The following is a 17,052-nucleotide window of genomic DNA, read 5'->3' as shown; positions in this document are numbered from 1 at the left end:
GGTCTTGATTTTGGTGTTTTTCAGCACTGGTAGCCAAACTTTGTTTACTTTCAGATTTTCTTCCTGCTGAAGTTGTCTAGGTATTTGTGGACTTCAATGGCTTCCCTGTGCTTTCTGACCTGGTAGTTGTTGGCATGGTCCAGAATTTCAGTGTTTTCAAATAACATTTTATGCCCAGGATGGTTTATGTGTTCTGCTGCTACTGATTTTTCTGGCTGGCCCAGTCTGCAGTGTCTCTCGTGTTCCTTGATTCATGTTTGAACACTGCGTTTGGTAGTCCCTATGTAGACTTGGCCACAGCTGCACAGTATGCAGTAAACTCCTGTGGCCATGTCCTTCGCTGAGGGCAGCATTTGCTAGATTTTCTTGGTCGGTTTGTAGATCATTTGGAGGTTGTGTTTCCTCACGAGTTTCCCTATTCTGTCTGTGACTCCTTTGATGTATGGTAAAAATACCTTCCCTTTGGGTGGTGGCGGCTAGTGATTTCCATGTCAGTTGGATGGTGAATCTGCTCTGAAGTTTAGCCCTAACTTCCAGAAAGCTATCCACAGTGATAGACCCCATTCCTAAAGTAGGCTCGACATGCTGGACAGTTCCTTAAAGTTAGGACTAAACCCTAAATTCACCACTCCACTGAGATGGCTATTCAAACCAGTGTGCAGGAATTATATATGTACATTCAGCCCTAAATCCAATTGTTAGTCCCAACTACATGAGACCTGTTCAACTAAACTTACATACATGTTAATTGACCAAGTTTCTGGTGATTCATTGGGTCTACTCTAGCTGAGATGAACAACTGTATTTAAGCCTAAGAATTTATTATCCATACCCAAGAGCTTTTCTGTGTTACTCTTTAAGTGTTTCTTATTACTGTCATAAAACAAACTACTTATGCCTTTCTTACTTCTTTGGAATATGTTTGTGGCAATATGAATTACTGAAAATGAAAACAGCCGTGAAGATGATTGCAAAATGAACAAATATTGGAAGTGAGAAAACGAATAAACAGTTCATTAGATATAGTCAGACTCAGTACATCATGCACTCCCATTCAAATGTCTTTATCTGCAGGATAAGACATCTTTGCTGACTTACTTACTTGACAGGAATATTAAAAAATATGAATGTTTTAAGAACAGAAATTACAGGGTAATAAAGAATCGGAAGTTCATTGGTTCCAATATGGCTTTTGACAATCCCAATATTATACTATGGAATATTCACTTTACACTTCTTAGCACAATCACCACTGGCACTACGATGGAAACTTGACATTTTAAAGGGATGCATTACTGGAGTAATTTTCTTTAGATATAAAGGTACACCTGGGACACTGTGGGAAACATAAACTGTGCCATCCATCACTCAGTAGTGATTAGAGTACCAGCTGCTGAGAGAAGGATTTATAGGAGGACCCAGGATGAAATTCAGTAGTGGGCCAAAGATGCCACATTCTGATGCTGGATTGGGTTTTCTGAGAGAAGAAGCATTCTAAAGGTTTCTCCAACACACTAGCTTTCTATGTACATATCTTTCTTCCCACAACGAGAGACATTCTATAATGTGAGCCATCCTTCCATCTATAACAGTGGTATAGTTTAAACATAGGACAGGCACTATATTGAGAAACACCCCAAAGCTACCCTGTCAACAGAGGGAAAGTATATCACTGCAAACATTTAAGACTAGAATTCACCTTTGTCAAGAGCTGGAAGTGACATGTGTATGCTTCTCCACAGAAATCTTTTCTTCCACATAGTGGAATTTTATTAACTTTTACGCACATTAATGAATTTTTAGTCACTGGATACATGATTTTTTTTAAAAAAACTTAAAAATAAAAATGATAAAGGAATAGAAATGCATGCTAATTTGGGAGCTCAGTCATTCTTTGTATGGGGACACTTGGTTTAATGATGTATCATTAGTATATCCAGATATGAAAAATTCAAAATGTAGCCATGAGCAAATCTGTGGCTAATATGATACATAGAATGTAATGTGATATTATAGTTCAGATTCTGAGATGCACACTTAACATTGTAAAGTGGTATGAATGTAAAGAGTGAAAATGATTCATTTGTATGATCCCAGAATGTAGGTCACTGGGTAAGATTTGCATACCTCCTCCCAATATCTGTATGGTGCTCATAAACACCTACCCAAGTAGACTTGTACAAACACAGGTTGCCATCTTATTTTGTAATGGATTGAGGGGAAAACTTCGAAATTCAGCTGTATTTGCAATCTCACTAGAAGTATAAATTGGGGGGTTGACAGGGCCATAAATATGGAATGTACATGGGGTACATTCAAGACAGAGCTCTAACACAGAGGGAAAAAAGAAAGGTAAGACAAAAAAGGAATACTGGTGAGAATGTGCAAATCCACACACAGCAAAGCTTCCAATTAAATTCAAGAGTGAAATTGCAAAAGCATGAGCTGCTATACGGTCATATACCTCAACAGCAAATAAAGACTGAATAGCTCAGAGCCACCATTTTGCTTTGTTATGACAGTGATGAGAGGCCTAACTATCCTAAAGCAGTGATGGCAAACCTTTTAGAGACCAAGTGCCCAACCTCAGTGGTATTCCTGCACCTGGGGGGGGGGACTTTTGCTTTCCAGGGGTTGGACTTCTGGGGGCAAGACTTCCACTTCCTGGGAGCAGGACTTCCGGGGGGAAACCCAAGACCCAATCTCTCAGCTTTAGGCTAGCAATAGCAAACTCACTTCTGACGAAAGTTGCCATAAAAACTCCATTATAGTTGCACCTTAGGGTCTTCATAAGTCAGAAACAACTCTCAAATATCAATTATTTTTATCTCAAATATGTAATTTACAAATTTTGGGATATTCTTAAAAAATGAACTGAAACAAATGCTTCATCCATCTGCATCAGCTAAATTCAATGGGGGCACCTCTTCCCAGCATGAAGAAAACAGAGGCTGCATCCATGCTACAGAAACAATCCATTTTGACACCACTTTAACTGCCATGGCTCAATGCTATAGAATACTGGGAAATGTAGTTTGTTGTGACACCAGAGCTCTGACAGAGAAGGCTAAATGCCTCACAAAAATGCCTCACAATGGGTGATCTTGGGCAAGTCATACCTTCTCAGCCTCAGGGGAAGGCAACAGCAAACCTCCGCTGAAGAAATCTTGCAAAAAACAAACAGACATGAAAAGTTCACTTTAGGGTTGCTATAAGCTGGGAATGACTTCAAGGTACACAACAACAACAACAAAGTATCTTGTATCACAGCCTCACCACTGCCACCCCATAGTGTTTTCCAGATGTTTTAAGACAACACCTCTGAACTTCCCCAGCTAGTATGGCCAGTAATGTCTGGAGCTGTAGTTCAAAGTATCTGAAAAGTGCAACACTGAGGAAAGCTGCTGTATCCTATCTTCTCATATGAAAAACACAGCCAGCAATTGCTAATTCAAGGTGGTATTTTTATTTTGCATTGTAACCAGTTCTGCAGTCAACATTCACGTCATTCTTTACACTTTAAAAAAATGAAACTGTCAATTTCAAATAAAAATTTTGCCATGACAAAATTAGTATTCAGTAGCTTTGCTTTTAATAAATCAGAACAAATGTACATATGCTTTAAGTATCTACCTCTGGATCAGAGAATCCTGAGACCAGAGATTCATCTCTGTAGAATAGAAAATCCATAACACTCTATAGCATATACGGTCTTTGGCATGACATATTTTAACACTAGTCATGTGAAGGTGTCTTGTTGGTGCTACCATCCATAAGCCTTTGTCCATGTTGCCTTCTTCTTGAACTCTGGGAGAGACCTCAGGGTCAACAGTGAAGCTGATAAAATAAAGAAGATTCACAATGTAAGTCATCACTGAAAACAGAAACACCTTTATAATAATGTGAACTAATTATATTTCAATTTGAAGCACATTCTCTCAGATATTTCATTCACACTCCTTAGAGCAAGAAGAGATAAAAGTGGGCTTCCAGGTGTTTTTGAATGAGAACTCTCAGCATTCCTCACCACTAGGTAGAGCTGATGGAAGTCCACCAACAAATAAGACGGCTACAGGTGCCTGTCCCTTCGCTAAATCATATGGGTTTCTTAAATAAAATTACGTGTGGAAGCACTTCATCTAGTCATCAGTCCAACCCATAGGGCAAGACATTTACCTTGATTTGGTCTTTACCTCAGACAATGGAATTAGTGCTTTTGAAACAAGAATGGTTGTGGTGTTTGTGATGAAGCTTGATTTTTAAAATTATTTTTAGTGTCCATTCTTCCTGTTTAGAGTGATTAAAATAGTCTGCACTTGGATTCATGAGAATTTCCAGTTGTTAAAGCTGACAGACCTGTTGAAGAACTGTTTTCACTATGGAAAGAAAATACGTGATGGGGCATCAACAAATAATGTACTGTTCAACAAACCCAGTGCAACTATTTAATTAATTAAGTAATTAAGTAAGTAAGTAAGTAATTAAAATATTAGAAGATGTGCTAACCATTATGGGCATCTAAATATCTCACACAGAAGTTATGGATTGGGCAACAACCATCAAATTTACTGGCAATCTGTATAAGCATACTGGATTTACTCCACAGCGTTTCTTCATATTTTCCCTGGGCATCTGCCTATCACTGAATAGTTGCTCTGGATTTATCAAACAAAAAGTTATTTAAAACATTTGCAAATGCTTCATCACATTTCACCACTGCAAGTTATTAAAGCAAGACCAATAAATGGAAAGGAAATGCTACAATGGTCTACAACTCTTCAACAAGTTTGTATGTACAGCGCTGTGTAAATTTACAGCGCTTCATAAATAAAGGATAATAATAATAATAATAATAATAATAATAATAATAATAATAATAATAATAATGGGCCATTTGACAACCTTTGGTCTAATTCATGATGTCAGTCATCTTATGCTTACTTAAAACTGCAGGTCTTATCAATCTCTCTTTTTAAGCATAGAGATTATGCTAAAACAGGAAAACTCGTAAATTTTATTTTACTTAAGAAGATGGGCTGGTAAAAAAAATGTTAAATACTGTTTTTACCACTTAAAGAGTTTTTTTTTTGGGGGGGGGGGGTTGGAAATCATTACAACAAACCTGTATCTCATTCTGTTTTACAAAAAACATTGTTTAGTAAACAGTAGGATTCAACAAGAACAATGCATTTGTTGATATATTATATATATCAACAAATCACAGGAGCTAGAAAACATGTAACCCCAAACACATACTTATAACAAGATAAATACCAAACAAAAAGAAACCAAATCCACATGAGTTGCATACAATATGTAACAGCTGTAGGCAGAACAGACAATTTTAAAACAAGATAACAGATTATTAGGCATAACAAGACTTCATCAAAACTGGGCTTGTACAGGGTGTCCGAAAATTATCTTTACAATTTTAATTCTATAAAGAATTGCAATTTTAAAGATAATTTTCAGACATTCTGTATATACACTTCTTCAGATTTCTTCGCAGCTGTGCTTCATATGATGCAAATACAGTTAGCCCTCAAAGCTATACAGCAGTAAAATGCTAACATGTTCCCATCAAAGCAGTTGCTCCCATGAAATTTCTGGATGTCATTGTGCTTTTCCAAGAGTGGTCTCTAGTGCAACCAATTGTTCTGCAAGCATACACACAGCCCTTTCCCTTTTTTGACTTGATGCATGAGAATCTATTCAACCACTGTGAAATGAAAGAGCTCAAGGCCTTAGTGCCTTCAGCTTGGTGCTCAAATCACTACTCACAATGTCATACAGTGTAAACAATTTGACATATTTACACTACGATGATTATTTACAATTTGGCCATTATTGCTGCTACTTTCCCACTGAAAGATGATAAAGAACTAAAATCCTGCAATACCTTTCAAAAGATCTCTGTAAGCATGGGACAGTACTTCACTTGATGCCTCCATTATGCTGAACTGCCAGTCAATAAACTAGGAATAAATGTAGAGTTACAACATTAGAATTATTCATTCCAGATAACTTGATCTACTTTGGTTGATTCAGTTCAGAAAATCAATTCAGTGGCAGCGGGAATGGGTGCATTGTTAATATTATTATATCTGTGTAGCTCTTCTGAAGTCAAGACCACAAAATACAAATGTATGAACAGCCTCTTGGGGAAAAAAAATTACTTCTGAAGAGGATAATCAGGTATGGAAAAGGGAGCATTTAATCTTTTCCCCATTGGGGGAAGAAATAGTGGAGATTTTTTGGAAGAGCTATAGATAATGAGCGTGGTGTAGTGGTTTGAGTACTGGACTATAGTTCTGGATGGAAAAGGTAAAGGTATTCCCCACTGACAACGCTGTCAAGTCGTGTCCGACCATAGGGAGTGGTGCTCATCTACATTACTACGCTGAAGAACCAGCGTTGTCAGAGACTACTCTGTGATCATGTGGCCAGCACAATTGCACAGAATGTTGTTTACTTTCTCACCGGAGTGGTATCTATGTATCTACTTTCATTTGCATATTTCTGAATTGCTAGGTTGGCAGAAGCTGGGACTAGTGATGGGAGCTCACTCCATCATGTGGCACCTGGGCCTCAAACTGCCAACCTGCCAATTTTGCAGAGTCAGTGTCTTAACCACTTGAGCCACCACATCAGTTCTAGAGACCAGGGTTCAATTTCCCACACACCCATAGGAACTCACTGGGTGACCTTGGGTAAGTCACACACTCTCAGCCCCCAAAAGCCCTGTGATAGATTCACTTTTGGGTCGTTATAAGTCAGAAACAACTTACACAGAGAACAGAGGTGTGAAATCATGCATGTTATCATGCTTATATGTCTTTGATTCCTTGTCTTAGTACAAGGATAAGATATAACTAGGATTATAACACTATCCAAGCTTTGTTGCCTTGGAGCAACAACTTGACCTTGGGGTCAAGTCTTTTAATGTGCATTAAAACAGGTTTAGCTTGCTGAGCTACATAAACCTAAAGGACTTAATATATCCCAACATCTATGACAGTTGTTTTATCTTCGCTATGAATATTTTATCTTTATTATGGTTTGTTTACTATGGTACTAGTGTGAAACTAAAGTTTCCAAATACTACTTCAAAAGCATAACTTAAAATCTTGATTTAGAGCCAAATTTTAGCCATGGTTTTAAGTACCTATATTTCATTTAAGAAGATATAATTATCATTTTCAGAAGCTAAAGTAAAATTTCTAGACTAGTCTGTCACAAGGCATACCATTTGATTTCTCTATACAGCTGCCAAATATGGTTTGATTCTAGTATCCCTCCCATAATCTATCTTGGAAACAACTGATTTGGTGCCTCACCTTTGGACGGTTCTTTGATATCTATACATTGGCCATCAACTCTGACCACCTCAGCCATTCATCTGTTTTCAAACTAACTGTATTTGCAGATAAAATGAATACAGCAGGTGCAGTTTATAAATGTTTGCTGGTAAGCACTGGATTTGATGTCAGTAAAGGTACAGTTCGAATATCCTGTACAAACCAACCAATGTAAAAATGTCATAGCTCCAGTCTCTAAAGCTTTAAATTTAAAACTATGTTTGGTCCAACAATTACTGATGTCTCTGGAATGCTGAAAAACTCTGTATCTTTTAGAAAGAAATTTGTCATTTTAGTTAAATGTCTATGATATATGAGTAACAGATAAGATGCTGGTTTGTGGCATATCATGTGGTATACTCAGTGGTCACTTCTTTCTGACTGGAAATATTGCAGTATATTAATTTTATATTAGAAAAATATTTGATACTTGTGTAAAGTCGTTTAAACTAATATTCTTGCAATTAGAAACTTAACTGGTGGTCACTAGGGTTGGGTCCTGCATTCTCTTATTGAAGCCTTTGGACTCATACTCCGAAGTTGGAAAGATAAATAAACACGACTTTAGTGCTTTAGCCATGTTCCAGACACCATCATCATCATCATCATCATCATCATCATCATCATCATCATCATCATCATCATCATCATCATCATCATCTTATATTGTTATATATACTTAGCCCTCAATAATAATACGAATTTATTTCTCCCTGCTTGTTACGTACACTTTTTTCTTCCCCTCTTTCGCCTCTTTCTTTTTCTTTCCATGTACATTTTTTAAAATGAGGAACATTGGCAAGTATTCTTTATATCACTGTAGGAACCAATATGGTCTAGCAGTTTGAGTGCTGGACTAGGACTCTGGGAAATCATGGTTCAAATCTCTGCTCAGCCATGTAAACTCAGTAGGTGACCTTGGACAAGTTACCTTCTATCAGCTTCAGCAGAATGCAATGACAAACATCCTCTGAACAAATCTTGCCAAGAAAACCTCATGATAAAATTGCCTTATGGTCACCATAATTCAGAAACTCTAGCATACTGACAAGTTATTCTTATCATTTAGTTGTACAGCAAGTAATCATTCTGTGTGATGATTTTATGCTAATGATACCCTATGCAACATGACTAACAAGCAAAATATGCCTTGTCAAATGATGATGATGATGATGATGATGATGCACAGTTTACATTGCACACATAATCTATCACAACAATAATAGGCAAATTATCATCAATACTTAAAGTTGAATATGAAGTGAGTGTGCATAAAACATTCTAATTGTGATAGAAAATCTCTGATTAGAACACAAATCACATACCTTTTGTGTCTGTTCTTTCCATGGCTCTTTAGCCAATAGAGTTTGCAGGCTCCCTGGAAGAAGGGTGAGGGTCTCTTGTATGGCCAATCTATCTACTGGCCGCTTGCCCAAATAATTTGGAGACAATCTTGAGGCTGCTTCACTTTCCCAGGGAGACCAATTAGCACTGAGGCCAAGTAGCAGTGGTGCAGCGTGGTCAGCCCAGGCAACCACAGCAGAAGCAAAGATCCACAAACAGAAACTGACAGCCTAAACAGGAAACAGATGTTACTTTTGTTAATGGGTGCAGCAAAGTCTAGGAAGGACTATAAAGCCACCAATTTGTAAATTAATGAATCCAGAAACTCAAAAGAAACAGAGAAAGCTACCAGGTAGGCAATTTAAACTACGTATCTTACTATCGTACAAGAACATCTAGAATAAGACCGTAAGACATTATATGACTGATCAAAGAAGATCTGTGAGGCAGGATTAAGAGAAAATAACAAATGCCTTGACTGAAAATCATAAACCTGGTTTATCCAGTCTCTTTGTAACCAGGTGCAATGGTTGGCACACTGGTGTCATCACGATAATGCAGCAAAAGTCACTGCAGTCCAACTAAATCCACACTTGAAATCTGGAAGGCCAGAGTTCAAACATCAACCAGTCCTGAACTTCCTGAGCAGCCTTTGATAACTCAGGAAGGCACCTACTTCTAAAAAGAGCATCAGACCTTTGTTGAGAAGACCAATAAGATACTTTGCAACATTTTGCATACAAAGACTGCATCCCTCCATCAGAGGGATTCCTCAGTGAATGCCAGTGACAGATGAATCTGTGAACCCAAAATTTTATTATACAATGGTCCCTTCCCTTAGGCAGGGGATCCGTTCCAGACCCACCCATCCACCCCACCCCCATCGTGTAAGGGAAATTCCACGTATGCTTAAGCCCCATTAAAGCCAATGGGGCTCATGCTCATGGTGGTGAGGTGGTGCACATGTGCCACGGGCATACTCGCCATTACTCTTTTCAGTGCATGGCACTGCTTCTTCCAGCACAGCTTCCAGCGTATGCTGGAATCCACATAAGGCAGGCCCGTGTATGACGCGGGCGCACTGTACACTTTCCCTAAAAGATTTGACTGAAGTACAACATAATACAGTATTTTTTTAAAAAAAGATATTATGTCATTAAGTGAATAGGTGGCCTCAGGCAAGGTAACTTCTCTCAGTCTCCAAACTCCTCAATCTGCAAGACATGGCTAAGAATAATGAACTAGTTTACAAGGTTTCAATGAGGATTTCTGAGATAATGTACCGTATATGTAACACTATCTCTATCATGATATAAATGCTATTATGGATGGAACACTGAATTCTGTTCATAGAATTCTTGGCACTATGGTTCTGGCTTTGAAATTGTTGTACACAAGTAATACAACAGCACATTGTTGGGTCATTCTTTGGCGATTCCAGTGGCAAATAAAGGGTGTATGGAGAACTAGATTTATAGCATAATACTTTGTATATTTATTCAGCCATATAATAATAATAATAATAATAATAATAATAATAATAATAATAATAATTTGTTTTATTTATATACCGCTATTCCAAAGATCATAGCGGTGAACAGCAAGTAAGTTAATTAGCAAGTAAGCTAATTTACCTAATGTACAATATTGCTGTTGGCCAGAGAGATCCTATGGGATAAAAGGAGGAAGAATTTGTGGTAGAAGAAACTGAGCAATGAAAGATAGTTGTTGTTTTTAGGCAGGTGGAGGTTTCAGTGCTTCTTTCTTTTCCCACAATTTAGTGTTTATACATTTTCCCTAACAGTGACACTAATGGCAAACAAAAGAAGTACACCCATGGCTGTCTGACATGCTATTTTACTTTTAACAGGGGCATGTCAGATAACTGTAAAGGCTTTGGAACCTTGCATTTCAGATGCTTTCCTTAATGTGGTGCCTTACAAATGTGCTTGATTACAGAGCTTACCATCCCATAACAAAGGGAGGCGCAAGAGCTGTAGTCCAACACATCTGCAAGACATCTGACCTGTTGCAAGAACCACAGCCTCTTTTGAGCCACTAACAATACAAACATTCCCCTCCATCACTTCTACCACCAAAAAAAGGGAGAGGCAATCTAAGGAAAGAAACTCCACAATTCCTCTGGGAGGCAGTCCTGGGGAATCCCAGAATTATTTCAATCTATGTTGCAAGTTGTCCACACTACAAGAATGGTGCATACATGCATAAATATTGGATTGCAAAATTAATTACATAGCATACTAAAATACTAATATTAGTAAAACGGAAATAGTTCATTCCAGCTGGATTGTTTAAACCAGTAAAATTACTGGTTAGACAAATGTTCAAAGAATTTTGCTTATTATCTGCACTAAATGTATATCTGAAGCAATGTTTCCCTTTGAAATTCCATCACTGTTTCTGATCAGATGGTCAATTAACATATTTTAAACATGTGTTCCAAAAGGCCATTTTGATATATGTTTTGTCAGCAATTTGACATTTTCATTTATAAAAACATTAAAATGACTTTCTTTACATTACATTTTTTTTAAAAAAAATCCCCACATATTCCCAAGAAAGAATATAAATCATATCTCAAAATGTCTTCCTGTTCTGAAAACCACAAATTATTTTTTTCAGCATGTACCTCTCCAGGAGCCACATTTGGTATAGAAGTCATCTTTAAAGAAACATTTCTAATAAATCCCATCAGTTCCAACAGCCACTCCATTCTCTTTAAGACTCCTACAAGGGGGGAAAACCACAGTCAAGCCAAAATGAGACAGGATATTTCCAAGCACTTTAAGGATGAAAAGGGAATCTTTTCCATATTTCAGTTAATGTTCCTTGCCACTGGTAACAAATGAGGCTCTTTACAATTTAAATTTTTCCATACACCCTTCTTCAAGTGTGGTAGGAAACACTTTCCCTCCTTGCCTATTCCAGATGTTTGCTCATACTCTGTGGTTTAGGGTTAAACTATACACCATGACAAATATATAATGTGATGCTCAATTTTCCTTTTTTTTCTTTGCAAGGTGGTTCCTAGGCCGCTAATCAGGATTGTGACCAATAAACATGGGGTTAAAGCTTAAACCTCACTCCTTCCGGTTTACCCATACTATTACCAACTGAGAGGGTTTCTATCCCTACTTCCATTTTTAATCCTCAGTGAAATTAGTGGAATCATGGAAGTCAGATAGATGTTCAAGTAACGCCTGCCTATATGTGGCTGGTGCAATCTGGATTTGGTACCACATGCTTACCTAAAAGTAAAAAAGGAACGTTTAGTTGCCTGGTATACTTTTAATGTAGTGTCTGTAGTTTAACCCTGTACTGAAATGCAATCTTATGATGATATAGATGGGGTCAGTCCCATCCCCCAAAGGGGCCTTAGTGCAGGGCAAAAAAGCTAGCTGTTTGCCCTGGAGGCGACAGCCAGCACACCATATGGCCACATACACACCTTACCTGTCACCACTGTTGCATCTTCCCCAAAGGTCCCTGCCTGTGATACTGGATGAGGCACCTGGCCATGTGGGTGTAGCCAGATGCCCCATTTCCACCCTTATGGACTTCAATGGGGAACTTCAGGGGAGAAGCAATAGTAGCGGCAGATAAGGAATGTGGATCGGCAGCAGCTCCATGGCCTGGTGGTGGGTGGGAGGGAGTATAAACCAGGGTACCACTGACTTGTTATTTCTCCTGTCTTCTCAGTCCCTAAGTGAGAGCCTAACTTACTGAGAGCCTAACTAAGTATGAAGAAGCTCATTCCCACAAGGTTGGTCACCAGGTGATGAACTGGCCACAACAACTCTGAACATAACAATAGTGTGAAACAGTAACAATTGGCATCTATAGCGCCAGAGAGAATACTTCCCATAATGAAATCACCAGTCTTCACAGCACCGAAGGTAGCTACAGCTGCATTCTTCCATTAGTAATTGACTTTTGGGCTTGGTTCTACAAGAACAATCAACCCCAAAGCTGACCCTTCCACTGAAATTTATAATGTTGGGGTATCTTGGTGAGATCTTTGTCAGCTCTCTCCACTGGTTAACCTTTGCAAAATTTAATTTTAAAGGTAAAGCAATAATAAAACAGTGTGGACAGTTTCCAGAAATGCCAGATATCTAACTTTGTAAGGATCACATATTGTCACCTATGAGCCTGAGTTATGGAATTTCCAATGTCTCTCCAAATAAGAGATCAAATAGGTAGGCATTGAGAACTTTATATTTCCCTACATCCCAAGGCCAAACAATATTCTACATAAGCATGGAGGTTTTAAAGATGAATCCTCTGCTGATGTCCCATATCATCTCATTGACAGGTCCCTATTTCATCACAACACAAGGTTTGAGAATTTTTGTGTGTGTGCATGTGTGTGGAGGAGGACGTCTGGAGGCAGAACTGGAAAGCATGTCCGTCCTAGTTCCAAAGGCCAGTAGGAACAGTGTGACAGTAGAGACATTCAGGATGCATCTTGATACAATATGATGATGGGTACTCAATGTAAAAGTAAAGAAAAAATGGAATAGTTTTTCCTTAGTTATCCAGATAGTCCAAATCAAAAACTGAAACCAAAACCAAATAAAATCCAAATCAACAGGAATGATATTGTACTTGCATAACTTGTGTGCCAAAAAGCTAAATGCCATTAACTGGATAAACCTACTAGTGTTCTTTTTTCTGTCTGTCTGGGACTGGAAAAACATGAGAGACTGTGAGGTATGCAGCAGATTCTGAGGTATGCCTAGATGGCTATAAGTTTTGCAGTCCTCTTGTAGAAGAAGTAGATGTACAGATGACAATCAACAAAGAGACTGGATTAAAGATCAAATCTAACAATACAGAAAGCTAGCAGAGACTGAGTAGACCACACAACCTTCTTTGCAATTAATTCTCACCAGTGTTTTCATGGATCACTATTCGTGCATGGTAGAAGCTGTGCAGTAGCATCCATACAATGGTTTCTTTCTGTTGGTATCCAGCCGCAGTGCTAATCACATCACTCCATCTGAGCAAAGGAAATCTGCCTTGAGAAACTAAATAAACTTTGACAAATGTGACCTTTTCCAGGTTGTTCTGCAAAACAAACCATGAATTAGATTAAAAATAGGGAAAAAAGCTTTTCCTAGTTATTATGTGAAGAGCCAAAGCATTATCTCATAACAAACCTGAAGTTACTTAAAAGTTTGTTCAGATATATATCTATATCTAATTGTTTTCATCTCATTTATTTCATATTGCTCTTAAATTCTACTTTGACACAGTATAGTTACTTGAGAATATGGTTCCATATAGGATTTAAAACCAAGAAGGATCATCATGAATACATGTTTTCTCATTTTTCCCTGAAGCGACTCTCTCTTCCCTTCATCAACCAGGGTATCCCATTACATGTAAACATGGGGAAATCATGGTTAATATGAACCACAGTTTTGTCAAAAATCAAGGGCCCTTTCACGCTACATAATTATAGAGCCATTATTCCATATTAACTGCCATGGTTCCACCCTATGGAGCCTGGAATTTACAGTTTAGAGAAGAGCATTTAGAATGTTCAGCCAGAGAGCTCTAGTGCTTCCTCAGAGTATCAGTGCCAGAATTCCACAGGATGGAACCATGGCAATTAAAGTGAAATAGTAGAGCTATATTTTTGGGGTTTGGAGTAGGTTATTCTAAATCATCGTTGGGAAAAGACTGGTTATGTTAAAAATGGGTTACAGTGTTGCACAGCTATTATGAATAATATGCTGATAAAGGAAGGATGAAAACAAATCTTTCTGAGAAATGAGAAACTGGGTTTTGTTAAGTAAATCATGTATTATAGGGAGCAGAACATTTCCCCAGTAAATACACACTACTACTAGGATTGTGAACTTAGGAAAGTAATGGTAAATATGTTCACATGCCACTGTGAGTCCCTCACATTTCATAAGTGATTCTGACAGACCCACATTGGACTGTGAAGTTGTTAGCACTGGGAACAGACAGCAACAATGGAGATTAACAAAATTGATATCATATTGATACTAACAACAGCAACAGCACGATCTTCCATTAAAAGTACTGCTCTTCCAGAAGTACCCAGAACTTCATGATAAGATCATAATAAAATAATATAATACTGTACAATCAGAAAAATTCAGATACAACAAAAAAAAATCTAAATTTTAAACAAAGCAAATAATGAATGTAATAATAAGGGTAGAAGTCTTTATACATTCATGTGAACAAAACTAGCCCTTTGAACTTAATTTTAGAAGCCATTCACACAACTACCAATGGAGTGAATGGGTCTTGCCTTGGCTTATAGCAGGAGTGAGGAAAGTGCAGCTTACCAAATGCATGAGTGCCCCTGAAGCTCCTCAACATTTCCCAAAAGTTTATCATCCCAATTTTTTTTTTAAAAAATAGTCTGATTTCCAGTAGATCTTCACCCCCAAATTGTGCCAAAAGTTTTCCAAAGCCTTTGTCAATGCCACCAACATTGGTCTTTAACTGAATGCACATGTAAATAAAGAAGTGAACTGATGAGGACATTGTTGGGGAATTTTTCAGCTAACCAGACACCACTATCAATGTCTATTACCACTTCATATGAAGTCAAAATTAGGCTTACTGTAAGCAATGCTCACCTACTGTAGAATATTATAAAGAAATACTGTATCTTGCATTTCTAGAAAAGAAAGATTGAAATAGCTAGAATGCCATTAATTACCTTTGAGGCTTGGGCAATTCGATCAACCTCTGTATCTGTCATTTCTGAAAAGCATTTTGCTGATTCTATATACATCTTCACCTCATTTTGCTGAATAGAAAAAATGAATGGGCATTAACCAACGAAAGTCTACAAACACTTTATATCATGAAAATTCTTTCTTTCTTTCTTTCTTCCTTTCGAATGTAAATCTTACTCTTCTGCTGCTTACTCACTGCTCAGGACAGCTAGCAGCCAGGAATACCAATCATAAAATGCAATAATGTTACATGAAAAACAACAGTATAGTAAAGCAAACAGATACTACAGTTTCATATCCTGATACTTCTATTTCCTAACATTGTATCCAAATTTGTAACTTTGATATAATAAACACTCATTCAAACAGATTATAGGCCCCAAGTACTATCAATATAATTCAAACAACAAGGAAATAAATTTACTGCTACCCGACTTTTCAGTGCTATGTTAACACAAAAAGGTTTTATTGTTGATGTTGTGACCAGAAATTAATATCAATATACAAGAGAACCAGAAGAAATCACCAACCACCAAGCACAGTAGTCTGTAGGAACTGCATGCCCTTATCTGTGCATGTTGCAAAATGGCATATACAATACTTTCCTATTATTTAATTTAAAAATATAGTATTATATACTTCTGTTGTTCCATCTGTACTTATGCAGTTCTAATACACAGAGTATTGATATAAATCTGTGAAGCTTAAACTATGTTGAGTTTCATATTAGTGTGGCTCTACAATTTTGGTGACAATTGCAAGATGAGATCTGTCAGGAAAATACAAGATTATATTTCATTATCAAGTGTATCTCCAGGCCTCATACACACAGGCCAAAATAAAGCTACTTCTGGTCACTTTGGAGGAATGCTGTTTAAATGATACATGTGTCCTAAGAGTTCAGAAGTCGTGCCAAAGCCACGCTCCAGTCCTAAGGAATGGAGTGTGGCTTTGGTGCAGCTTCTGGACTCTTAGGACACATGCATCATTTAAACAGCATACCTCCAAAGTGACCAGAAGAAGATTTATTTTGGCCTGTCTGTATGGGCCCTCCAATTTCATTCCAGAAAAAGAAACACACACACACACACCTCTCTGTGTGTGGAAATCACTAGTTTACAATCTCTTTCCCCAGATGTTGGACATCCAACTTAAAGAAAATCAGCCAACATGCCTAGTATTATAACAATATCTGGGGGTCAAAGTTTGGGAAATTTGGGTCTAAACACATTATCCTGTCTGACTCAATAATTTTGCAAAGAATCTTAGCAAATAAAAATAAAACCATTATATTTTCCTTCTAGTCTGCATGTTGGGAGCATGGAAGTGAACTTAATTCTGTTCAGGAAGACAAAAATTAATTGTAGAGCATATATAGGGAATAGAGGAAATTCCTTCTTCTACACAGTGATTAAAGGGGCAGGTGCCACACCTTCATTTTGCATCTAGCTAACCAGATTATGCATGATCAGCTATCCAAGTTCTTGGCTCCTTCATTTCTTCATCACTTAGTATACTCCAATAGGACTGAAAATTGCTAGGAGGCCCTACAAAGGATCTTTGTTCTGAATCTGCCAGTACAATTCAATTGGACTATGCTC

General features: G+C 37.7%; 1 protein-coding gene across 1 annotated transcript in view; it reads right to left on the bottom strand.

The window, feature by feature from the left end:
- Positions 1-3,573: 3,573 nt before the first annotated feature.
- The window catches only part of FOCAD (focadhesin), a 148,216-nt gene continuing 134,737 nt past the window's right edge, over positions 3,574-17,052 (bottom strand). Inside the window, exons 36-41 of the mRNA XM_042447659.1 lie at positions 15,433-15,522; positions 13,616-13,793; positions 11,353-11,450; positions 8,684-8,932; positions 5,900-5,975; positions 3,574-3,837 (exon numbers count right to left, since the gene is read on the bottom strand). Coding sequence (XP_042303593.1) covers positions 3,764-3,837; positions 5,900-5,975; positions 8,684-8,932; positions 11,353-11,450; positions 13,616-13,793; positions 15,433-15,522 — 765 coding nt within the window. The 3' untranslated portion in view covers positions 3,574-3,763. The remainder of the gene's footprint in view (positions 3,838-5,899; positions 5,976-8,683; positions 8,933-11,352; positions 11,451-13,615; positions 13,794-15,432; positions 15,523-17,052) is intronic.

The sequence above is a fragment of the Sceloporus undulatus genome, chromosome 2 (assembly GCF_019175285.1).
Source record: "Sceloporus undulatus isolate JIND9_A2432 ecotype Alabama chromosome 2, SceUnd_v1.1, whole genome shotgun sequence".
In the NCBI taxonomy this organism is placed as follows: Eukaryota; Metazoa; Chordata; class Lepidosauria; order Squamata; family Phrynosomatidae; genus Sceloporus; species Sceloporus undulatus.
This window is presented reverse-complemented; position numbering and strand designations above follow the sequence as displayed.